Source organism: Zalophus californianus, chromosome 11 (genome assembly GCF_009762305.2).
Source record: "Zalophus californianus isolate mZalCal1 chromosome 11, mZalCal1.pri.v2, whole genome shotgun sequence".
Lineage (NCBI taxonomy): Eukaryota > Metazoa > Chordata > Mammalia > Carnivora > Otariidae > Zalophus > Zalophus californianus.
In genome coordinates this window covers 97342058-97368379 of record NC_045605.1, presented here as the reverse complement: position 1 = coordinate 97368379, position 26322 = coordinate 97342058, and the positions used below count along the sequence as shown (strand labels likewise).

At 38.3% G+C, this 26322-nt stretch overlaps 1 protein-coding gene and 1 pseudogene across 4 annotated transcripts in view; both read right to left on the bottom strand.

The window, feature by feature from the left end:
- The window catches only part of C11H11orf49 (chromosome 11 C11orf49 homolog), a 189118-nt gene that overhangs the window by 135691 nt on the left and 27105 nt on the right, over positions 1 to 26322 (bottom strand). For 3 of the 4 annotated variants that reach the window (XM_027579529.1, XM_027579528.1, XM_027579530.1), the window contains exon 2: positions 7144 to 7246. The exons of the other annotated variant lie outside the window; for it this stretch is intronic. In XM_027579529.1, coding sequence (XP_027435330.1) covers positions 7144 to 7246 — 103 coding nt within the window. The remainder of the gene's footprint in view (positions 1 to 7143; positions 7247 to 26322) is intronic. 4 annotated transcript variants of the gene reach the window in all.
- Positions 13520 to 13650, bottom strand: LOC113915656 (annotated as a pseudogene).

Here is a 26322-nt window from a genome sequence, read left to right as displayed (position 1 = left end):
AAAAAAGTACATAAAATGCAGGGTAAGCAAAAAGTGTTACAGAAAACGAGAGAGACTAAAAAGTCCTCAAAATCTTCAGCTCTAATACCATATAAAGAGAAAGAAGAGTAAGACTATCACTTTCTAGGAGATCCACAAAGTAGGAGAGAAGCAAAAATCCCAGAGAACTGGAGCTAAAGGGGAATGAGAATGAATTCTACATAGCCAGCCATTTTATACATCATTTTACCTCATCTGTACAACAACCCTGTGAGATAGGTATTATCACCCCTAGCAATGATCTTGACCTGGAAAATATAACACAAGGACATTAACAAAGACATTTGTTGTTGATGTTATTTAATGACAAAGGGATGAATTCCGGGCTGCTTCTATGGCCACCCGGAAATAGCATTACTGACTGTTGCAGCCCCAGAACTCAGCAACCCTGGGCCAGGGTGTCCTAAAATAAATTCACATGCTCATGACATTTTCTAGTAAGATAGTTTCCACTGTGCTGGTCAGAATTGCATCTGATAGTTGAAGAAAGGAATCACAGTTATGGCCTCAGACAGGAAATTGGTTGGACATGACCCCTCTTGAGGGATCCTGAGAAACAATTTGTTTTGTGGGGAAGTCATTGACTGGAAAGATGCACCTGCCATGGGGCTGGAAGCTAAGAGACAGACAAACATCTTAGCAAATCATAATAACAGAGAGAAGCTTCATTTGACTTTCATTTCACTTTTCTCGGGGAAGAAGAATCTTTGTGTGGCTGCCAAAATCCTAACTGTCCCCCCTCCTTCTCCTCTCTCCCCTTCACCCGTCTCCCAGTTCATTACAGACCTTCTGGTTAAAGGTGCCAGAATGTGTCATTCTTTCCTGCTCTTGTGCCAGGCCTGTGCAGCCAGCACCACAGATCTTCTAAGAGTTCTGCGCATATTATGGAAGAAATTAAAAACACTGATAAATTTAAACTGTTCTGTTGTTGATGAAGTAAAGTTTCTTAACTTCTGATGAGCTAATTCACATTACTAATAGCACTACTGTTCTGTAAATTCAGATTTGTGTGTCTACCTGATTGCCAGAGGGGTACTCAGAGAATTATCAGAGTGGGAGAATGAGAAGAAATATCAGTGCTTGGATGGGACCAAATAAAGATTCTTTATATTATTTATCGATTAACATAAATTAAGTAATTTCTCTAAGGGGAAATATTTTCGTGTAGAAAATTACACCTAAATTTTATACTAGCTAGCTGTAAAAGCTGCTCCCATGAAAAGAGAAATAATATCACTGGTTCTTGAGAATACTTCAGCCAAGGATGGAGTTCCTTCATTTCCTCTTATTGAACGGTTTCACAACAGCTAAATTTCTCTTAACTTGTAGAAGGGATGGGAGGGGAGTGAGGACCCTCCTGACAGGGAGAATCTGGGCCCAATTATTACTTCCACAACCTTTGACTCTGACTTCTAAATGAGTCAGGGGACCAGTGGGCTGTGAAATGGCTTCCTCAGTTACCAGGTCAGGTGCTGCTGGATGGTTTCCTGTAATCAAAACATGAAGGGACTGAAGAAGAGAGATGGATTCTAAGCAAGTAAGCAACTTCTTCTAACCTTGATGAACCTGGATTTTTAAGTTTCAAAATAGATTTTTGGTGACTCTCAATCACCACTATGTCTCCCTGCAGTACTTTTGCTCTGGATATTCCTAGTCACATAGAAAAGAACCAGAATCCTCTACAGATTTTTACAAATGACAGAAGTGCCTGGGCCAATAACAGTGAGGACAGGATTGCTCTAGTTGAAGGCAAAATCTATTCCTGGCAATTATCTGAGTCTGTGAGAATCCAGATGCTGACAATGAGAAATGGGTAATTTTCTGTTATAATGTGTCAACTCCAGCTAAGAACTGAACTATGGAAAAAAGATGGGGGGCGGGGCGGGGAGAAGCAATACCCTTTTGAAGAAGTCTATAATAGGATTAGTCACCATTACTTCACCATAGCACATTTTGGCTCGATTTAACAACAATAAGTAGGGAAAACACGGAGCAGAAATGGCCCAGAGAAGTCTCAAGGCGATCCCTCATTCAAAGCTATGAGCCTGGAAATCAGTGAAGCCCTGGTTTGTTCTGATGTGTTTCTTGTTGCTCCAAAACTGCTCCTCTGTTACCATGGGCACGAGAAGAACCCAAAACAACATTACTTAAATGCTGGATGATGGATAATCCTAAAAAAATCTGCCAACTTTAGAACTGAAAGTTTACACCCTGATTGTTCTAGATTACTTAGGAGAGAAGTAGGTCATCTTTCACAGGGTTTAGAGCACCTGTTTAAAAACAGAAGAAATAGTACATATTTTATAATGATGGTTTGTTTTCTTTAGAGTTATACTTTAAGTGATTTAGGAATATGCACCATTGGAACTTCCTTTTCATCTCCAGGAGTGAATTAATGAAGTTCACATTTTATGGCTATATTCTAATCAAAACAATTAAAAAAAAAAGGATTTGATGCTGGTATCTTTTACTATAAGAGTATATTAAAAAGGTATGTAAATTCCCAACTGAATTCTGATGATTAATATATATATCAAGATATAATAATGCTTTTTCTAAAAACTAAGATTTCAATCTTCATATTAATATTATATATAACACAGGTAATTTTTATGTCTATTTTATTACTTTCACTTATTGCATCTGAGCAATGCATAGGGAAACCAATTACTTGTAAGGTGGCTTTCCCTGATCACTGCCTGTTAAGGTTTTTCCATTCTGGGTAGCAGCAAATAAAATCAATCATATTATTGGGGCACCTGGGTGGCTCAGTCGTTAAGCGTCTGCCTTCGGCTCCGGTCATGGTCCCAAGGTCCTGGGATCGAGCCCCGCATCGGGCTCCCTGCTCACAGGAAGCCTGCTTCTCCCTCTCCCACTCCCCCTGCTTGTGTTCCCTCTCTCGCTGTGTCTCTCTCTGTCAAATAAATGAATAAAATCTTTAAAAAAAGAAAAATCAATCATATTATCTTTTTTGGACACAGAAAGCTTAGGTAACAAAGGTGGACAAAAAGGTGAGTCACCTGAACAGAGATAACTTATTGGCCCTTTAATGGGATGAGTCAATCATCCCATGGGATAAACCCTCAAATGCCATCTCCAAGAGGCCTCCCTGACTATCCTGTGTATCAAGTTACCCTAGTTATTTCCTTGTTATTTATCTTGTTATGGTCATCAGCTGTGTAACCTTGGTAATACTCTTTTTGTGTGCCTGAATCTCCTAATGCATAAAATGAAGAGAATATTAAAACCTCACCTCATGGTATTGTGAGAATTAAAGATTTTTTTTTTTTTTACTTATTCATTTTTTTAGAGAGAAAGAGAAAAAGAGCACGTGCACATAAGGGGGTTAGTGGCAGAGGGAAAGGGAGAGAGAGAATCTCAAGAAGGCTCCATGCCCAGTGCAGAGCTCGACGTGGGACTTGATCTCACCACCTTGAGATAATGACCTGAGCTGAAATCAAGAGTCAGACACTTAACCGACTGTGCCACCCAGGTGCCCCAGTATTGTGAGAATTAAATGAGAGAATACATGTTATGTGCTTAGAACAGTGCCTAGCACACAGCAGGTATTTATTAACTATTAGCCATTGTCGTCATCATCAGTTTACTTGTTTATTGACTATGTCCCACACTAAACCCTTACATCCATGAGAATAATTACTTTATTTGTCTTGTTCACTACTCTATCTCCACTGCCTATTACACACAGGCACATAGTAAGTGCTCAAAAATAACTGCTGAATGAATTCATGAGTGAATGCTGTCTTATATTCTCACATATCCTTGAAATAAACCTCTATCAATGAAGGTATCTGTGTACTTGCAACCAAAACAGACATCACGAAAGTATCCCCAAGAAGTTAAAACCATCATTTAAAAAAACAAAAACAAGACACTTGATCATAAGAAAGAGCCCTCCTGGGCCCACCAACCAAGACCACAGAGTATCATTCATTTCTATATTAGTATGGGGAAGTCAAGCTCCCTGATGCCACAGTGTTGTAACTATCAATTTAGCCTGTGAAGAATGGTTCCCAATCCTGATAGGACTTCTCAGATTTCAGCCTGTTTTTCTCTCATCATTATTTTCCAATGTCTTAAAAAACCACATTTCTCATTTTATCTTTACCACAAGAACCTGGTCACACTCTGCTGTGGTTTCTAAGTTATAACTACTCTAGCCTCATTTTCTTGGATATACTTCTTCAGAGGTCCTGACCCCATGCTGACACTTGGTCTATTCTTAGAGTGGCACCTCTAAATATTAATTCCTTTTACCTTCCACTGGTTGAAAGACAACATTCAGAGGTAGAGGTTGCATACAACATAAAAGAAAATCCTCTGGGATTTAGTATCCTTCTTTCAAGAGTGTCCAGAGGAATATGATCTAAAGAGCTCACAGTCTTGCAGACATACACACACAGTACAGCTTAGCTACTCATGTTTTGCAGCTTACCCAGATTTACTGGAACAATCATGGATTTGTTGGAAAACACCAACAACCAGGGAGTGAGAGCACAGGTGAGGGGACAAGCAGACCCAGAGAAGAAAATCAGCAGGAAAGCCTTCCTTCCAAAAACAATTTCAAAAATTGCCCAAGATTATAGAGTGAGGACTTTTAAGAATAAGGAACTCTTCTTCCTAGGGCAGTGTCATTATGCTGCTATGAATCAATACAAAACTGAAGCCTGATAAGGAAGGATTTTCACTAGATAAATAAAATTCATAATCAAGGAAAATCAGGAGCTTCTACCACTCAGGTCTCTTTGTCTACCAAATACTACTTTCAATTTCATCATACATCCATAGCTTTCAAGTCTTTTTTGTTTTGTTTGTTTTAAGATTTTGGAGCTTTGATGCTAGTTCATTTCTCAAAATAACTTGCCTTGGGCCAATATGCTTTCTGAAAAGGGTCAGGTATGTGCCACTCATAAACATTATGTAATTTTTAGTTTCCCGAGGACAAGAAACAGCTCACTTGGCAACTAGATTTCTATCAGCACTATGGAAAATCTTAAGATTTTTTTTCAACAGTGTATTGGTGGATAAAAGTTACAGTTGATAGCATTCAGTAGCATTTTGAAACAGTTATAAGATTTACTATTGGCTCTATAGAGTTCAGTATCAGTTATTTAGACCAGTTGGGTTCACTTTTGGAGTATTACATACATGGTATACAGCTTCTTATATGGCAGAATATAGAGCTTACTCAAAGAGAATCAATAAAAAAGAAAGAGAAGGCAAGAGAAAGTCCTTTTTACTAACAAGAACAAGAGTAAAGAGTGTGCAATAACTTAAAATATAGATACAGCTGTATATTCAACAAACATTCACTTAACATCTATTATGTGCTAACTATCGTGCCAGGCACTAAGAACACAAAGATGAAGAGCCTGTCCTCAAGGAGCCAGTGTGATAGGAAAGACTAATAAAGGATTTGGAGGGTGGGGGAGGTAGAGTAAAACGAAAAAACCAGGAAGAAGCATTGCCCCCAGAAGAATCATATTTCACTTGGCAAGGAGCCTCAAGAGTGCTGGTACAGATTAAATGGCCTAGAAACTTGACCCCTAGGCTTGTCAGTTCTGTAAGAGCAAGCAAGACTATTCAATCTCGGTCTTTATTCCCTGCCCACCTCATTTGCTTCAGCCCACACCATGAGAACAAGATTCCTTCCCTGATCCTCCTTTAGAGGACTGGGAAAAGGGATAGGCTCTGCTCCTAGAGAGCCTGTTTTTCCCAGGGACTCGAAATTCCAATCCATAAGAAATCTAGACTTCATTTGCAAGATCCATAGCTTGGCAAAAGAAGCTAGACAGAGTCAAGAATCCCCCTAACAGCAACCCAAGTTTAGGCCATTAGAACAGTTGTCTGATCTTTAAGGAAGCAGTGGAGCACAGAAAGGAAAAAATATGTTTTCAAGGAGGATAGACTTGAGCTCATGATTCCCCTTAGATAGAAGCCTGTTAGGGTGCCTGGGTGACTCAGTCAGTTAAGCTTCTGCCTTCGTTCGGCTCATGTCATAATCCCAGGGTCCTGGGATTGAGACCCATGTCGGCACTCATGGCTCAGGGGGGAGTCTGTTCCCCTCCCCGCAACCCCACTCGTGCTCACTCGCTCTCTCATTCTCTGTCTCTCTCTCCCAAATAAATAAATAAAAGCTTAAAAAAAACACACACACACAAGCCTGTTAGAGGCTATTCTTCCTTAAAATGTTCCCAATAAACCATAAAAAAAGGAAGGAGAATCCAAATGATTATACAAATGTGTGATGGCATTTTGGAAATAAAAATAACATTGTGTATTTCTTTAGCACACCCTTTCATGAAGACCAAGGAGTTCAAAACGGATGCTCTTTCAGCCTAAGAACAGTTCTGTGACATTAAAAAAGCAGTAATCATTTTGACTTTTACACACTGCAAGCATGCTTTACAAAGAAACACAACATGAAAGCTATTCTGCCTCTACATATACTCTAAAATCCTCAGCTGATTGACACAGCATCCTTTAGATGTAGAAAGAAAACTGCAGAAGCAAATCATCCTACACATTTCCACAAGAAAAGCCAGCTATGAAAAACACAGGCCAAGGAACACGGATGACAGGCAATCACAGTAAGTATTCTGAATAATGGAGAAAGTTAAAAATTATAGGAGGGACCTAAAGAAACCGATCTAACAGATGAAACAATTCGTTCTTGAGCTACTATAGTCATGACCACTCATAAGACTTATCACTGGATGGGGCGCCTGGGTGGCTCAGTCGTTAAGCGTCTGCCTTCAGCTTAGGTCGTGATCCCAGGGTCCTAGGATCGAGCCCCACATCAGGCTCCCTCTCCCACTCCTCCTGCTTGTGTTCCTTCTCTCACTCTGTCTCTCTCTGTCAAATAATAAAATCTTTAAAAAAAAAAAAGACTTATCACTGGGCAAAACTAGCTGCACCAAAAGCATGTTCCAAAACGTGTCTGGGCAGCCCTCAACCAACCTACCAAAACTCAGCATTCACTGCCACTACATCATCAGCAATACCCTGCTCTATTCTTCATATACCTTGCCTGCTTCCAAGTGCCTCCTCTGAGCTCGCCCTATTGGCCAAACAGGTACTTACTATTCGGTGAAGAACCTGGCCACGCCGTATTGGCTAATATCTTCCTTATTCTCTAGCAGCTGGCACACTGCATCCTCCATGTATGTGAGGACATGTCGCTGGGCTAAAAAAAAAAAAAAAAAAAAAAAAAACAAGACAGAAAGAGAAAGAGACAGAGAAAATTAAAGTCTTCCCAGTCCCAGTAGGAAGCCATGAAAATCAACGAAGATGTTGCTTCTGCCCTAGGAAGTGGACTAGAATAGGCAACACAAACTTGCTGGCCCTAACTGAGCTATGGTCTCAAAGGGCAGAATGGGAGACAATGTAGAACATGACCTATTGCCATCTGATTGGCTATTATTATTAATATCAACCCTTCACTCTTCATTTCAGTGATGAGGGTGACGAGCTTCAGCACCATTTAGCACCATTTAGCTACACCTGGGAATTCTTTTCTTTCTATCTCCTTCCACCCTCTTCCACTTCTGCATGTCTCAGAAACTTAACCCAGGGAGTAGTGATGCCATGCCTCAAGTGTGGATGATCTGCTTGCAAAGAAAACTCAATTCCTTAACAAAAAAAGTCGTGGAAAAGTTTAAGGAAATTTAATGAAAATGTCAGTAATGGTGCTTTAAATTATTAGCCTTAGGACCATGAAATCTGTGTGGCTCGAGTTACCAGAAATCACATTTTCTGCATTTGTTGTGATGGGAAAATGTGTGAATTAATCATGGGCTTGTAATAAAGGGTGTATTAGAATTAGACAGACCTTGGTTTGAATCATGGCTCTGTCTTTGGTAGCTTAATCCTGGATAGTTATTTAATCTCCACCTGTTTTCTTCTTTATCATGTGTGGAAAGAAACATAATTTAGCTCTTTCTCAAAATACAGTCAATCAACTTCTTGATCTGAATCACCAGAGATACCCTGTTAAAATACAGATTTGTAATCTGACACCATCTCAGACTTGGTGACCTTAAATTTCTACCTAGAGCCCAATAATTCTAAAAAAAAAAAAAGGTTTTTTTTTTAGAAACTTTAAAATATAACATTGTATGCCATGTTTCAGATGTACAACACGGTGCTTTGACAATTCTACGTATTACTCAATGCTCACCACAGTAAGTGTAGTCACCATTTGTCACCATGCAATGTTACTGCAATATTATTGACTATATTCCCTATGCTGTACTTTTCATGGAGCCCAGTAATTTTTAACAAGTATCCTTCATGCTTCTTATGTACCTGGAAGTTTAAGAATCACTGGTTTAGGGCGCCTGGGTGGCTCATATGGTTAAGCATCTGCCTTTGGTTCGGGTCATAATCCCAGGTCCTGGGATCAAGTCCCACATTGGGCTCCTTGCTCAGCAGGGAATCTGCTTCTCCCTCTCCCTCTGCCTCTCCCCCTGCTTGTTCTCTCTCTGTCTCTCTTGCAAATGAATAAATAAAATCTTTTAAAAAAATCACTGGTTTAGACCTTGGGCTTTGGAGTTCAGAGAGACCATAGTTCCATTCTCAGCCCTACCAATTCCTAGCTGTGTGACTTTGAGCAAATGACTCTCCAAGCCTATTTCCTCACTGTAAAATGTGGATAATGATACTATCACTATTCATGATTATAATATTAGTAGTTCCTACATCATAGGGTTATGAGAGTTGAATCAGATAATGCATGTAAAATACTACAGTCCCTGGTTTGCTTGATAATATAAATTCTTAAGAGCCTATCTCAAAGGTCTATTGGGGGTTTACTTCAATAAACAACATAGGCTAGAGTTACCATTATAACAGGTGCCCAACAAATGCTTGTTCCCTTTCCCTGAATTTTATCTTTAGGCACAACAGTGATATCCTGGCACACTTCACATAGAAACTTCCAATTCAGTATTTCCATTTACCATCCAAAAATCTAAAAATAAACAAATTAAAAAAAAAAAACCTTTCTTCTGGAGCAGTGAGAACAAAAAACCTCATAAGTAATGAGTATCTTGTCAAAAAGCAATGCCACAAAGTTGTTACCAAGATGGACATTTGTCTCTTTTATAGTTTCATCCCTCAGGAAAATATGGAGGAATTACTTAAAATTTATAAAAAATAGGTACTTCAAGGTACCTTGAGGTGGCTCAGTTGGTTAAGCGTCCAACTCTTGATTTTGGCTCAGGTCATGATCTCAGAGTTTTGAGATTGAGCCCTTTGTCAGGCTCTGCACTGGGCGTGGAGTCTGCTTGGGATTCTCTCCCTCTCCTTCTGCCCCTCCCCCACCCCTTAAAAAAATAGGTACTTCAAAAAACCATTCCTGAAGTCCTGGCAGTCTAGTGAAACTTAAAAAGCAAATAAGTTTATCTACTCAACCTGTACTCAGGAGAGTTTTCATTTAACAATGGTAACCTAAGGTTTTACCACCTTTGCATGGGCCTAAAGTCCAGATGAATGACATGTTTACATTCTGCGACTTATTCTGTCAATATGAGTGCTTCCCAAAGCTAATAAGTATCAATGCACTGCAAACATTCTCTAGCCCCTCCCCAAAAATAGGTGAAAATAAAGTCAGTGCTTCAGAAACAGTTCACCCAACTGGAAAACTTTCTTCAAGAAATCGCCAAAACTGAGAATGAAGAGATATCACATGCCAATTTCTGGCATTCATTGTTTTATACTTTAATATATATTAAATTGGGAAGAAAATGGCCAAACTCACATTAGAATCAGCGACACTGTCACCTCTGTATTCTCCTTCCCTTTTTCCACCCACTTATTCTGGTCTTACGAAAAGATTCCTTCCGGGGCACCTGGGTGGCTCAGTCGGGTAAGCATCTGCCTTCCACTCAGGTCATGATCCTGGGGTCCTGGGATTGAGCCCTGTGTTGGGCTTCCTGCTCAGCAGGAAGTCTACTTCTTCCTCTCCCTCTGCTCCCTACCTCGCTTGTGTGCGTTCTCTCAAATAAATAAAAATCTTAAAAAAAAAAAAAAGTTTCCTTCCTTGGACTAGATAGACTTTCTTTGACTTAGATCTACCTAAGGCTAGTACAGGAATGGAGTGTTTTGGATTTTGGTTTTGATTTGATGGTAGAAATGAAAGAGCTCTACTTAGTTGCAAATCCTGCTGCTTCTCCTCCCTGACTTCAGGGACTAAATGTCAATGTGAAGGCTCTTTAAGGAAGAAATATTTTCAGAGCAATTAGAATCAAAGTACTTTTGTTCTCCTGTGGGTAGGAAAGAGGAGAAATTTTCTGGAAAGCGACTTTGCACCAAAAAAAGGTTGGGGCATGGGGAGAGAAAGAAAGAAAAAGGACTATGTTTAACATTCACCTACCAATTGGATGTTTATAGAGTTTAATAGTATTACACATAATAATGATAACAATTTGGAGCACCTGTGTAACTTAGTGAACAATATGCCAGATACTGTACTCATTGTCTTAACATGCGTAACTTTAGTCTTTGCCACAATCCTATGATACATACATATTTTGCATACCTCCATTTACAAATGGGAGAATGAGATTTATAGAATTAAAGTAGCTTGCTCAAGATTACACAGCCAAGCTAGTGAAAGGAAAAGTCAAGACTCAAACCAAGAACCCATGCTCCTTACACTATACCACACTGCCTCATCATTAACACTTTGTGTAATCAGTTTTCCAGTAAATATGATCTTTATTTTACATAGAGCACAAAGGCAGGGGCATTTGTTGATAGTAAAATCATCTGAGAAATGTGGTCCATTTGTGTCTGTGTGAATGTGTGTGTGTGTGCACACGCATGCACGGGCACATCTTGTCCCCACCTGCGTAGGTGTGTATGCCAATCAGCATTTTGTGTGAAGTTAGAATTTGTCATCAAATTTAAAAGTTTCTTATAAAGAACCACTCTACCACAAAGTATTCACCACCCCCATTCCTCGTTCACAATGTGAAAACAGAAAGCGTTGCTGCCCTTTTTATTTGTGGGTGAAGGGAAGCAGCTAAGAAGAGCCAGAAAAGGCAGGGAAAAGTTCCTCCCTGCAGAGAATTTCCCACAAGCCAAGTTCGAGGAGCTTTCTCTAACCACTACTCTCTGGTGGTTTCCTTCACCTGCAGCTCTTATCAGTCCAATGTTCCCTCTGTGGGCACCACCCAACCCTGGAAAATCCTTGCAGTTTATCAAACTTCAATGAGACAGAAGTTCAAAGCTCTTGTCTGGCAATAAAACATGGAGAGTGTCGTTTTATATTATTTTTTAAATGCAAAGGAATAGGCTTTAATTTATGTGAATGATTAAAGAATAAAAACAGCACACCTGCACCCCTGAGGGCGAAGATATCTGGGCACCTTAGTTGCCCTCCTTGGAAAAGAAAAAACGTGTCAGATTGACTTTGCTTCTTCTGCTTTGCCGTGATTCTTACAACAAGCCCAGGGTTAACTTTTCTAACATGTACCAATAAGGCTCTATTGTTCTGAAATCCACACGACAGCCCAAGGTCCCTGTCTTGCTCAGATAGTATTGCTCTCTGAGATCACTTATAACTTCAACATGCTACACTGAAAAATCTAAGTGAAGTATAAGTAACACTGTATGATCGTTATATGAACCTCTCAAATAAAGGCAATGTGGATCAGAAACTTCTTGGTTCTGTGTAATGGCCTCCTGCTGATTGCTTAATCTCTGTATACCACAGTCACTCCTGCTATAAAATGGGTATGATACTAGGAATGATATGACTAATAATAAACTACTTCTTTGGAAAATATTTGGTATATACAAAAAGTAACACACTAATGATTATATTATTATTGCTACATACTGATTCTACAGATTAAAATGACACAGCAATTTTTTGCAATGGTTAAGAACACGGGCTCTGAAGTCAGGTTGACCTGGATTTGATTTCTAGTTCTGGCACTTACGAATGGTGTAACTTTAAGCAAGTTACCTAATCTTTCTGCCCTTTTCTATAAAATTGGGGAATAGTACCTATCACCTAAGCTTGTAGTGAGAATTAAATAAAATAATTTATGTAATAATCTTGACATAGTGCTTGGCACATAGTTAAGTATGCAATAAATATTAGCGATGATTTTTATTATTGTTGTTATTACTACAGTTATTACTATGTACCACTCCCAGACATTGCAAAACGCAGAAGACAGTAGGTTTTCAACACTAATAAACCACCAAGCAACCAACTTACTATAGCCCCCCCACTCCCTTATTTAAAGTTCTGCTCATCCAACCAAGGATGTTTACAGATTATCTTCAAGGATTCCTGGGCTATATAAACGTTACATGTATATAATACACATAAGTGTATGCCCATTTCAGATATAACCTTTAAACCTGTAGGAAGCATTCACTTATTAACTGCTAATTACTCAGGAGGCTCTAATTTACATGGGGAAAGTCCAGAACTATTTCTTTTCAACTCTCTTCCCAAGCATAAATACCATCAAAGTATTAGCTTGTTTGTTTTGCAATCAAATAAAGGGTCCTGTTTGGAAATTATTGCTTGAGGGGCCTAGAATTTCCACCTACATTAATTAGACCATTCATTTTATTATTATTATTTAATACAGAGTCCCTATACTAGAATAAACAGGTCTCACTAGAAAAATATTCATATGAATTACTACGTGATATTAATAGACACACAGAAAAGCAACAGCAGTGTAAGTGAAAAGCATAATATATACATATATTCAACTTTAAATCTCGCTTTTTCCTCCCTTGCCAGGCTCCTTCTGAGACACATTTTAGTCTTTGAAGCCTCTTGAAATTCAGATGCTGGCTGGCACAAATGTTGAATTAAATTAAGGCTGTTCTCTGAGATAAGAAAAGTAACCCTGTTAACCAAACAACTTGACATATAAACTGTTTAGAAGCTTCAAGTTCAAGATCATTTATAAATCACTAACATGAATTGATTTGATCTTGTGAAGAACAAATAGATAGCTTACTGGTTTAAAAAGTTAATAGACCTCTAAAATTAATTATTTACAACCTCCATTTTTACTTGTATGTCCCAATCCAAGGATATGGCATATTCTGGTGAAATATTTTATCACCCATAGAAGACCATCTTTGATCTTAGACCACACTAGGCCAATTTCCTCTGACCAAAGGAAATGGGAAATGAGGAAAACCAGCACATGTAATCCTTATACAACTCAATGAGGTAAGTAATAGACTTTTTTGAAGCTCAGAGAGGTTAAGGAACCTGCTAAAATCTTAATAAATGGCTGATCTAGGATTTAAACTTAGATTTTACTCCAGAGCCTATGTCCTTCCACTGTAACCTACAACCTCTCAAAAACAAAAACAAAAGCAAAACATAAGAAAAATCCAAAACCCTACAATGTGTCCCATTTTATACTGTATTAGCTAGAAATTGCTGGCTATCCATGTAAATACTAGAAAAGAAGCTTAAATTGGTAAAGCAGGTTAAAAGTATTTATATGATCTTTAAATTGTAAAAAAAATGTTTATCTCTATTAGCAATAATCGCGCCTCAGATAAACCTCATTGGCTACGATACTGCCACTGCGCAAAGCTAAAAAAATGTTTATTTCTAATTACACATGTACTTATTTTTAAAGATTCAAACAGTACAGAAAAAGTTAAAAACCAATCCCAGTTCCCATTGGTAACAGTTGTCAGTTTGGTACGCATACTTTAAAAAATATAGAAATATGTAATTTGTGAGCTTGGTTCAGTTTTGTTTTTAAATAAATGACATATACTTTTTTCTTAACCTTGGTTTTTTCACTCAACCATGTCTGGAGATCTTTTCTAAAATGATATGGAACCAACTTACCCTTGCAGTATTTCTCAATGGCAAATATTTCTCTATTGATAAATATTTAGGCTGTTTCCATATTTTCATTATAGCAAACCTTGCTGTGTTGAACATTCTTATACATGTTTCCCTGTGCATGTGTGGAAGAGTTTTTCTATGGAATTGGCATGCCATAGGACGCACACATCTTCGTGGGTTTTTTTCCAGCTTTATTAAGAAATAATTGACAAACATCATCGTATAAGGCATACAGCATGATGGTTTGATTTACATATATTGTGAAATGATTATCACAATAGGTTCTGCTAACATTCACCATATAGATAAAATAAAAAAGAAAAGAAAGAAGAAAAAACATTTTTCTCCTTGTGATGAGAACTCTTAGGATTTACTCTCTTACTCACTTTCCCATGTATCATACACCAGTGGTAACCACAGTCATTATGCTATAGGTTACCTTCTCAGTACTCATTTATCTTATAACTGGAAATCCGCACCCTGCCTCTCCACCAGCTTCCTCTAATTTCCTCTCCCCCTTCGCCTCTGGCAACCACATGTCTGATCTTTTCTTCAGTGAGTTTGGGTTTTTGTTTGTTGTTTGTTTTTAGATTCCATATATAAGTGAAATCAAACAGTATCTTTCTCCGACTTATTTCACTTAGCATAATGCCTTCAAGATCCATCCATGTTGTTACAAATGGTAGGATTTCCTCATTTTTTGTGGCTGGATAACATTCCATTATATATACACACCACAACTTCTTTATCCATTCATCCATCGATGGACACTTAGGTTGTTTCCATGTCTTGACTATTGTAAATGATGCTGCAGTGAACACTGGGGTGTAGATATCTTTTCGATTTAGTGTTTTCATTTCCTTTGGATATATTCCCAGAAGTGGAATTGCTGGATCATATGGTAGTTCTATTTTTAATTTTTTTAAGATCCTCCACGCTGTCTTCCATAGTGGCTATACCAGTTTACAATCCCACCAGCAATGCACAAGTGTTCCCTTTTCTCCACATCTTCATGTCTGCTTCGAGATACACAATTGCTTCACAAAGGGTTATTCCAATTTACCCTTCCCAGGCATAAGAATATCTGTTTTCACTATCCTTGGTCTAAGACTTTGTAATTTTGCCAATTTAACAGCTATAAAATAGCTTTTCACTGTTGTTTTAATTTTAGTCTTAAGTACAAATAAAGTTAAGCATATTTTCATGTTTATTTGTATTTCTTCTGTGAATAATCTACTAGTATCCTTTGCCCATTTTCCTCTCTGGTTCTTTTTTCTTCTCCTTGATTTGTAGGTTTTTTTTCTAATCCTATATATTTTGCAAATATATGTATCTACCTAATGGCTTTTCTTTTAATTTGTTTGTCGTATCTTTCATTGTACAGACATCTTAACTGTTGATACAGTCAGAAGTATTTTACTGTAGCTTTTGTGCTTTGTGTATAGTTCAGACAGGCCCTCTCCTCCAAGTGTATAAACCTATTATATTTTTTCTAGTATGATCTTTAAGTAATTGTGTCCTTTATCAAATCATGAATTCACAATTAAAATAGTGAGCATAATATAAAAAGAAATTTAAAACTTAGACTAGAGAAAAATAAAGTAAAAGTGTTAACCCCAAATCAGGCCTCTTCACACATTAACTAGCTCCAAATATAAAACAGCTGTGTGTCAAGTTTAACTTTGGGTGCCCAGAAAAAATTGTAAGTGAATCACACATTGCATATGAATATCCTGATAAACATCCTTGATATAAATGTAGGAGGCTTCCCTCCTTCAATAGCTCTTGATCATTACGGGGTTTGCTTAATGGTAGTTAAACCTATAAATATAATAATAACAGCTAACATTTATTAAGCTCTCTGTGCAAGACAGCCTTCTAAGCATTTTATGGGCATTAATTCATTTAATTCTCACAACAGACTTATGAGATGGGTACTTTGCTTTTATCTCCATTCTACAGTTGAAAAAAAGGAAAACTCAGATATGTAATTTACCTAAATGTTAATGGTCTGGTGAGTAGCAGAGACAGGATTTGAATCCAGGCTTAGGTCAGGACTGCACTATATCATAGCCCTTAAAGAACTATGCCATGGGGTGCCTGGGTGGCTCAGTTGGTTAAGTGTCTGCCTTCAGCTCAGGTCATGATCCCAGGGTCCTGGGATCGAGCGCTGCATCCGGCTCCCTGCTCGGTGGGGGAGTCTGCCTCTCCCTCTCCCACTGCCCCTCCCCCTGCTTGTGCTTTCTCTCTCAAATAAATAAATAAAATCTTAAAAAAAAACAGCTATGCCACAAGACATATGTCAAGTGGACTTTTCTAAGGACAGAGTTACAAATAAGGAAAGCTCTTTTACATTAATAGTTAATTATAAAACAGACAAAACTAATACAATGCATTTCGGCATCCAAACCACCACGTTGCTGCTACACAGCTAGTCAAACTCAAATACTAAAAGACATGCTGAGGGCAAACAAAGCATTACACATATGTTAACATCACCTGTGGCAACCAGAAAACAAGAGGTCACTAAAGATCTTTATGCAAAGTGGAGGATGAAAAACTGAAGCTCACTTCCCTCCACCAGTGGGGATCTTGTACAAGTTTACAGCTGGACGAAGCTGCGTGCTTTGATATTCAAACATTCGCTAGTCAGCCATTCATCCTTCCTTCTTCCCTTCTTCCTCAAACTGGTGATTTTTGATATTCTGGGGATATCAATGAAGGCTAAGTACTTAAATCCTATTGCTTCAGTATTTCTAGTGTAAATCTCATAATATAAAATTAGTAGGTTGGAGGGGCCCCTGGGTGGCTCAGTTGGTTGGGCATCTGCCTTCGGCTCAGGTCATGGTCCAGGGGTGCTGGGATCCAGCCCAGCGTCAGGCTCTCTGCTCGGGTGGAAGCCTGCTCCTCCCTCTGCCTGCCATTCCCCCTGCTTGTGCGCGCTCTCTCTCTGTGTGTCAAATAAATAAATAAATAAAAATCTTAAAAAAAAAAAAAAGAATTAGTAGGTTGGAGTCTTGTAATTTCAAGTGCCAGAAGCCACAGAAAATAAAAAAAAATTTTAAGGAGGCTTTTACAGAGATCCAAACTTAAAGCACTCAGCTAGCTGACCATAACAAAATGTACTCAATGAATGTCAGAGAAATCCGAAGTGGCACTTAAGTGTCCTACAGTTACAATCTATTGGACACATGAAGAACCAAGTAATAACTGTCATTACTATAGCTTTGCAAAAATAGTCACTCATAGAGCAGCACTGTTATCAAATCAACTCCATAAACAGTCATAGAACTATTTTCCAGAAGGTACCACAGGTTAAATAAAACCCTATAAATTGACAAACATGGAGTAAATCAAGTGCCACTCTTAATGTCATGTCAGGTAGGGGAGTATTAAAGTTACAAGGCAAGGGGCGCAGTCAGTTAAGCGTCTGACTCCTGGTTTCACCTCAGGTTGTGATCTCAGGGTTGTGAGATCAAGCCCCATGTTGGGCTCCGAGCTCAGCACGGAGTCTGCTTGAGGTTCTCTCTCCTTCTCCCTCTGCCCCTCCTGCTCGTGCTCTCTCTCTAAAATAAATAAATAAATCTTTAAAAGAAATTTAAGCTACAAGGCAAAAATTAATTGTGCTATATAGTCATCAAAAGTTGTAGCCTTTGGGGAAAACCATGCCTTTACAAATTATTAGCAATTATATTCGGTAATATGCAATTAACTATGAATATACAGATTAGTAGTATTAATGCAACAAGGTGCTAATGCAGTACCTTATCAATTACTTGTCATTTTATATTCAAACCATTTCAAAAAAATTAACAACTTATATAACACTAACAGGACCTCATTTAGTTTAATGGCAGAAAGATACAGAAGTGAGTTCTAATTTAAAGTAGCTGAGGGGCCCCTGGGTGGCTCAGCTGTTAAGCGTCTGCCTTCGGCTCAGGTCATGATCCTGGAGTCCTGGGATCAAGCCCCGCATCGGGCTCCCTGCTCAGCAGGAAGCCTGCTTCTCCCTCTCCCACTCCTCCTGCTTGTGTTTCCTTTCTCACTGTGTCTCTCTCTGTCAAATAAATAAATAAAATCTTAAAAGTAAATAAATAAATAAAGTAGCTGAAAACTCTCAGGCTTAGAGTTCCTGATCCTCTCCCTTCTGTTTGATACTGCCTCTGTATGAAGGTGGGGATACTCTTTCAACCATGAGTCTCACTTGTCAAATCCCCACTCAGAACTATGTCTACACCCTGCTTATGGGATATGGCTGTAATAATGCCCAATAATCCCTTTGAGTTTCTATTTTTGTTATGAAAGTAAAGATGCTATGTAGTTATTTATAGATGCTCCAGAGGCCTAGGCCAAAGTGCACAAAAGTGATGGGGTGAATGACTGGAACAGCGTAGGCTAGACCGGCCCTAATTTAGATTACACAGAAAACTCATGCCAACACTTACCATATCATCTAAATCACCAGTGTCAAACACCAAAATACCCTATAAAAATATACTTTGGGATCTATTCTACCAGACCAACATAATTTTTGACTCCTCACTCACGGCTACGTTGCAATGTCCAAGCCTACCTTTCCTGCCAGGCTCAAGTCAAATACCACCTTCTTCACGAAGCTTTCCCTGATTCTCTCCTACCCAGAAGCAATCTTTTTTTTCCTGAACTCCCTAAACACCTATTTTAAATATCTCCAATGGCACTGTCTACCTTGATACAGAGTTATTTCTGTTACACATGTGTTATCTTTTTTGTTAGACTTCCAACTCCTTACAGACTGTTACCATGACTCATTTATCTTTTATCCCTTTTAACACTCAGGACCATTCAGTGTCTTCCACATACCAGTCATTCAAATATTTACTGAATGAATACATAAACTGTATCACTATTTATACACTGTGGTGCTATTCTTTATTCAACTCAACCACTTCAGGATTGTGCCTCCCAGGTGGGAAACACTTAAGTACCAAAACACATTCTGCTACAATATTAGGGTTCTTACAGGAAGCCACTTTTGTCCCGTTCTCAGCCCCTTTCTGTTGCCTTTTTACTGTTCCTTCCCTCTATTCCAATGAGAAAGCATTTGCTCCTTCCATTGTTACTAAGGGCCTCATTATGTCCAAGGTAAAGTGAAAAAATGCATTCGATGCAATTACCAGTTCCTCACAAATTTGGGGGCTACTTGTCATTTCAACATCCAAGACTTGAATAAAAGAAAGTCCAAATTCTTTTCACTCCTAAGAACTATTTTCTTTTTTCTTTTTAGACAAAATGGAAGCACACAGCACAGGAAGCAGTCCTCAGTAAGCCACCGTTCATAAACAGCTTTGCTGAAAGCGTAACAAAGGTTCTGTTGTGCTCTCGCATGGCAGGGCCTGTAAGCAGCAGGGGCAGATGAACTCTACGAAACAAAGGTTCTGTCTTCATGCAAATGTTTGCATTAATAAAAAATGAAGAAAAAGATATAGAAAATGCAGGCTAGCTGGACATAATAGGTCTCTAAACGGGAGGTTTTCACATTTTTCAGGCGGAGTCAGCAGGTCTTCTAAAAACTTTGTCATTCTGAACATTTCACAGACATCACAAGAAAGACATGCAAATAACAGAAGCAAATCAAAGGACATCCCGCTGCTCTGCTGGCGCCTCCCTCATCCATGCCTGGTTTGTCATTTTCTGTTAACCCTAGAGCGGGCTGCTGTTTTGTTGAGGAATGGAGTCCCTAGCTCATGTGGTAGTGCGTGTTCAGCCAGCTGGCCCCCGCCCTGATGACATTACAATGCAAGCCATGTACTGCCGCTCAGGGCCACGTGCTGCCAGGCAACCAGTCCAACGTGGGTTTTTTACACACCCGGCTGGCAAATCTGTATGGGAAAGAACCTCTAAACTGACCACTTAATAAGATATGATCTTCTTGAGTGTGAACATCACTGAGTAGTTCTCTGCAGATGGACTTACTGAGGACCAGACACACAAAATATAAAACCTGTGAGGGGAGAGGTTTACCTACGATGTGCCAAGCACTGTCTTACGTGTTCAATCTGTGTTGTCTCATTTTATCTTCACAACCACCAGTTAAGGTAGATACTTATTAGCCCCATTTTACAGCCGAGGAGACTGAGCCTTCCTGAGGTTATACACTTGCCCAAGGTCACACAGCTAATAGTGGCAGGCCAAGACTCAAAGCTGCCTGATGGCAAATTCTGTTTCTTTCTATACATTTTTCTCATTCCTTACTTCTGGGTCTTGTGACTGACACCTAGCTGACTCTGAAAATATCACAATGACCATATTCACCCACTGCAAGGCCACTGAGGTGTACCTCTTTCTCCATTTTAATCATTAGGAGTCTTTATCGTTCATTTTTAAGAGTGAATGGCTTTTTTTGTTAGGTTATGATAAGAATCTACTTAGAGCTGCAAATACTTTCTCACAGAAAAATAGATATAATTTAATATGTTGTGCATAATTTAGAGGATTTGAGACACTCCTAAGGTTCATCTATAGCTCCCCTGAGAGTTTATGACCTACATGTTAAAAAAACAAATGAACAAACCAACCCAGAACCCCCATCTTTCTTCCCAGGAGCACATGGTGGGCTTTCTTTCACAACTATGGCCCATCAAATCCCCTGACCCAAAAATTCCATTTCCTCCTCCATTTCCACTAGTGAACACACTATTCCTCTTCAACAGGATTTGAAATCACTTAGGGCCTCCCACAGATTGTTCCACTGGCCTCTCTTGGTTGTACTAAACTTGGAACCAGTAGCCAATCACTTCATTACTATTCTCACCACTGCTCCTGAATTGCACAAGCTTAAGGAGTGGAAGGATTTTAAGATCATATCATTTAACTACCATCATTTTATAGATAAAGAAATTGAAGGGGCGCCTGGCTGTCTCACTGGGGCGTCTGGCTGGCTCAGTTGGAAGAGCATGCGACTTGATCTTGGGGTTGTGAGTTTGAGCCCCACATGGGATGTAGAGATGACTTAAATAAATAAAACTTAAAAAAAAAAAGAAATTGAAGTCTTTCCTCATTCTTTTCACTCTTGATTCGATGGAAAGTACCTGGGCTTGCTCAAATGTAGCTCTGAAGTTCTCCATATTTCCATCTATTCCCACATTGCCAAAGTTTTTCTTTGTACAAAGCAAGGAAAATAAGTCAGGGCAAAACTAAATTATTTTTAAATATATTTTCATACTCCCTGAACGGACCTAAACTTCTAAATAGAATAGTCAAATTATATTATTCAGGCTTCTTCTATTCTACTGATAGTCTATTCAGGTCTCTGGTGCCAATCATAATCCAGGAAAAATAATAAATAAATTTTTTCTTGAGCTATGATAAGTGATAATAGGTATTATAAAGAAAGTGTTACCTTTATTTAATATAATGGTTGGCTAGAAGATAATCTAAGTACTGATAATCAGACTAGTGAATTATGCTGAAACCTTAATTTGGAGACAACCAAAGGAGGCAAATTATTACATGCCTTTAAGATAAAGGCAGAACAAGAATGTATTTTAGAAAAAATAAAGAAAGAGGTCATTTCAGGGGAAAAAAGTGGCAAAGCTCAGCAGTACTGGAAACTCGGGAGAACCAAAAACATAATCATATCCTATAGGTTTAAAAGAGCTGGTTGAGGGGCACCTGGCTGGCTCAGTCAGAAGAGCCTGGGACTCTTGATCTCAGGTTATGAGTTCAAGCCCCACACTGGGGGTAGAGATTACTTGAAAAATAAAATCTTTAAAAAAAAAAGTAAAAGAGCTGGTTGAATAAAAGCAGTTGTCTACAGAACACAGGAGAGGAAGAAAGGGGTAAACTGGGACAGGGTGGAAACAATTCCACTCAAGGTATGCCTTATTATATATTTTTTGAACCTCTGAATGTGTTACCCAGTCAATGCATATGCATATATGCATATTATGTATATTGCACATTAAGCATGTATATATAAGCATATATTAATACTGTGTATGTGCACAGTTAAAAAGATTGCAGGTTGCGAAAATGCAGATCCCTTTTTCTCTTCTTCTTCTTTTTTATTAAGTAAACCCTACCCCCAACATGGGGCTTGAACTCATGACTCCAAGATCAAGAGTCACATGCCCCACTGACTGAGCCAGCAGGCACCCCAGAGGATTCTTTTCTTTTAATAATAGCCTTATTGAGATATAATTCACTTACCATAAAATCCACCCCTTTAACACATACAATTCAACAGTTTTTAGTATACTCAAAGAGTCGTGCAACCATTCCCACTACTTAATGTCTTCATTTCTTCAAACCTCCAAAACAAGTACCCATTAGTAGTCACTTCTTATGCCTTCTTCTCCCAGCCCCTGAAAACTATTCATCTCCTTTTTGTCTCTACTGATCTGCCTAGTCTGGACATTTTCTATAAATGAAATCATAAAATATGGCCTCTTGTGACTGGCTTCTTTCACTTAGCATCACGTTTTTGAGGTTCATCTCAATACTTCATTCTTTTTCTTACCGAATACATTTCATTCTATGAATTTACCACCTATTGTTTATCCATCCATCAGTTGTATTCACCTTTTGGCTATTATGAACAATGTCACTATGAATATTTGTATATAGATTTTTGTGTGAACGTTTTTCATTCTCATGGGCATATATTTAAGAGTGGAAGTGCCGATCATATGGTAACTGTATGTTTTATTGTCAAACTGTTTTCAAAAGTGCCTGAATCATTCTATAATCCTACCAGACATGTATGAGGGTATAGTTTCTCCACATCCTTGCCAATACTTGTTATTGCCCATCTTTTTTATTTTAGCCATCTTAGTGAGTTTAAAGTGGTACCTAAGGGCTTTGGTTTGCATTTCTTTGGTGATTATAATATTGGGCACTTTTTCATGTGGTTATTAGCCACGTCTTCTCAGTCTTCTACTGAGAAAGTCCTATTCAAATTCTTTGCCTACTTTTTCTTTTCTTTTTCTTAAGTAATTTTCTTTTTTTTATTGTAATTTCAGTATAGTTAACATACAGTGACACATTAGTTTCAGGTGTACAGTATGGTGATTCAACACTTCCATATATCATCCTGTGCCCATTCAAAGTGCCCTCATTAACCCCATCACCTATTTAACCCATTCTTCCACCCCCCCTCCCCTCTGGTAACCATCAGTTTGATCTTTATAGTTAAGAGGCTGTTTCTTGATTTGTCTCTCTCTCTTTTTTTCCCCTTTGTTTTGTTTCTTAAATTCCACATATGAGTGAAATCATATGGTATTTGTCTTTCTCTGACTGACTTATTTTGGTTAGCCTTATACTCTCTAGCTCCATCCACGTTGTTGCAAATGGAAAGATTTTATTCTTCTTCATGGCTGAATAATATTCCAGAGACAATGCTGATTCTTGTAAGTGATACAGTAGTATTAATAAAGCATTTATACAATGGGACTTTGATTTCCTCAGAGATGAAAAAAAAACTAAGGTAAAAGGAACTAAAGATATTTATAGATAAGAGACTTCCAAATTAAACCAGTATATCCCTTGTATTTTCGAGGTTTTTTTTCTTTCTCATTTTTCTTTTCTTTTTGGTTTACTTAATATTATATTTTTTCAAAATTTAATGTAGTACTTTGTTTTGACATTATAAATTTATTTATTTATTTATTTATTTAAAGTAGGCTCCACACCCAAGGTGGGTCCTGAACTCACAACCCTGAGACTAAGACTAAGAGTTTCATGCTCTACCGACTGAGCCAGCCAGGCACCCCTATAAATATTTCTTTATACAAACACTGCAGAACGTAAAAATATGTCCCTAGAATTTTTAGTTTTCCTGGCCCAAATCACTGTGCTATCTCCCTACTGGAGATATATTCTCTTTGATTCCTTCCCTAATTTGTCCAGTCTCTAGTGATCTCCTTTTTTTCCTGAACTCCTATTACTTATCACATAGCACTTGATCACACACGGACTCAGCATGTCACACTTATTTCATCTGTTAGTGTCCTCAACTACATTACAATACAATTGAGGACATTCCTTTATTTTTTAATAATTATTTAATACCTAAGCATGGTCTTCGTCCTTGAGCAGCTTACCATCTATTTGGAGAAGCAGACATACAAATTAACAATTATAATATAGTATAATAATTGTTATAAAGGAGGGATGTAAAAAGTATGTAAGAGCAGCTTTGTTGCCTTGGAGAAAGAGTTTAAAAGAAGGAGGAACATTTAAGCTGAGAAAGGATGTGAAAGTATTTAGCACATGAACAAGCAGAGGGAGGACATTCAATAGAGACATAGCACAGGCAGAAGGATGAAGGTATTTTTCATATTTGCATGGTGGGTCTGAAAAGCTAAAAATAGTTCAGTTTTGCTAAAAGATAAGTCTAGACAGCATCATCATTATGAAGGGTCTTACAAAAAGCACAGATTTTGGGAAACCATTGAAGGATTTCAAGCAAGAAAGTGACCATCAGACTACTACTTCTGAAAGCTCCCTGTGGCAGCACTGTGGAAGAACTGGGGGGAGAAATGCATAGATACAAGTACAGAAGTACGGATCCAAGACAAGCAGCTGCTGAAGAGTCTAGGCCAGAAATAACAAAGACCTGAATTAGGGAAGTAACGATGAGTATGACAGATCAAAACAAAAGAGGGATAACCAACAGAAATTGATAATTGATTGGATATGAGAAAAGATGAGAGGGAATTTAGGATGGTTTCTGGGTTCCTTTCTTGGGCATTTGGGAATATGATGACCCCATTCACTAAGAACTACAGGAGGAGGGGTCTGTATTATATCCCTTATAGGTCTTTTGCAGTATTAACCATAGTGCTGGGCACACACAGTCAATTTATTCTGTTGACCAACTGGCTGTATTGAAAAAAGACCACAGAGCCTTCTGCTGCTTAATCTCAATTGGCCACTCTCCTAAAGTTGGTATCGATCACCATGCATTGGCACCAGAAAAAAAATTCTGGGCACAGGATCACTGGAGTAGACTAATTTATCCAGGAAATAAAATTAAATAGACAGTGCCTATGTGAATGTAAGGAGTGTATGTGTGTGTGCATGCACATGTTGGGGAGGAAAGGGGAGGGCAATTCATAACAGAAGACATCCATATATTTATATAATGCTGTGACGAAGACTGCTGGTTGCCAACCCCAGCAACCTTTTCCTCCTGAAACATATTCCAATTTTTACCTGGGCTCATGGCCTCTGGCACAAAGATCATATTTTCTCATCTTCTTTTGTAGCTAGACCTTAGTCATGTGACTAAGCTATAAAATATAAGCACAGTTTTGTGTGGGTCTTCTAGAAAGTTCTTAAATGGAACTGATTCAGCTGAAAGATGTCCCTCATTTATCCCAGAGGATAATAGTCCCCATGGATCATAAGGTAAAAGATGGAATCTCTGGATAAGATGTTGGAGCAAAAAGATGGAAGCCTGAGTTGTTGATTATACCTTGGAGCATACCATACCAACCATGGACTGCCTATCTTCAGACTTCTTTTCCACAAAAAGAGAAATAATCTTCTAACTTGTTCAAACCATGTTATTTTAGGCTTTTTTCTGCTGTATCCAGACAAAACTACTGTTAACATAAAGCATCTGTATATTTTCCCAAAAGTATAAATGTAGGGCTCAAACTAACATACCAATCAGAATGCTCGTTGGCCTATTGGTGGATATAGGTTAGTGCATGCTAAGATGAGAACATAGAGCATTTCAGACACTATCCTAGCATTTGAAAAGATGTAATGCTTATTGAAGATCTCAATGCTTTTATTATCATTGTTGTGAACAGGTAAGGTATTAATGACTTTAAAAACTTGAACTGTAACATTTGTAATACCCCTGAAAGTTTACTAAATATTTTTACATACATCATCTCACTGAACCTTCCAACCAGCCTAGGAGTCAGATAAGGCTGGGATTATTATCACCATTTTACAAATGAGGAAATTGCCCAAGGTCACATAGCTTGTAAGTGATAGGGCAAAAATTTGAACTTTAATCTCATGAGTGTAAATATTTTCCACTGAATCACAGAATTAGGATAATTCTTAGAGAAATTTAGAAAGCTTAAAATGACCACAATTATCTCAAAAATAACTGATATAAACATGATTACAAAATAGACCACAAATTAATGTCTTGGTATTTCACAGAACTTACATAAAGACATCTTAAAATTAATTTTTCCACTTTTTAACTGAGGAAACATTCTGTTCAATTTTAGAACTGATGACGGCACCATTTCCTTCTGAGGTCCTATATTTTGCACTAGAGAGAAGAGTGAACAATGAGGGGGGCAGTGCATGAAGTAAGAGGTAGCAAAGGCGACGAAGTGGTCTAGTGACCACTTCTCTTTGGACAATGTAGGTCAGATCCTAACCAGTTCCACCTGATGGTG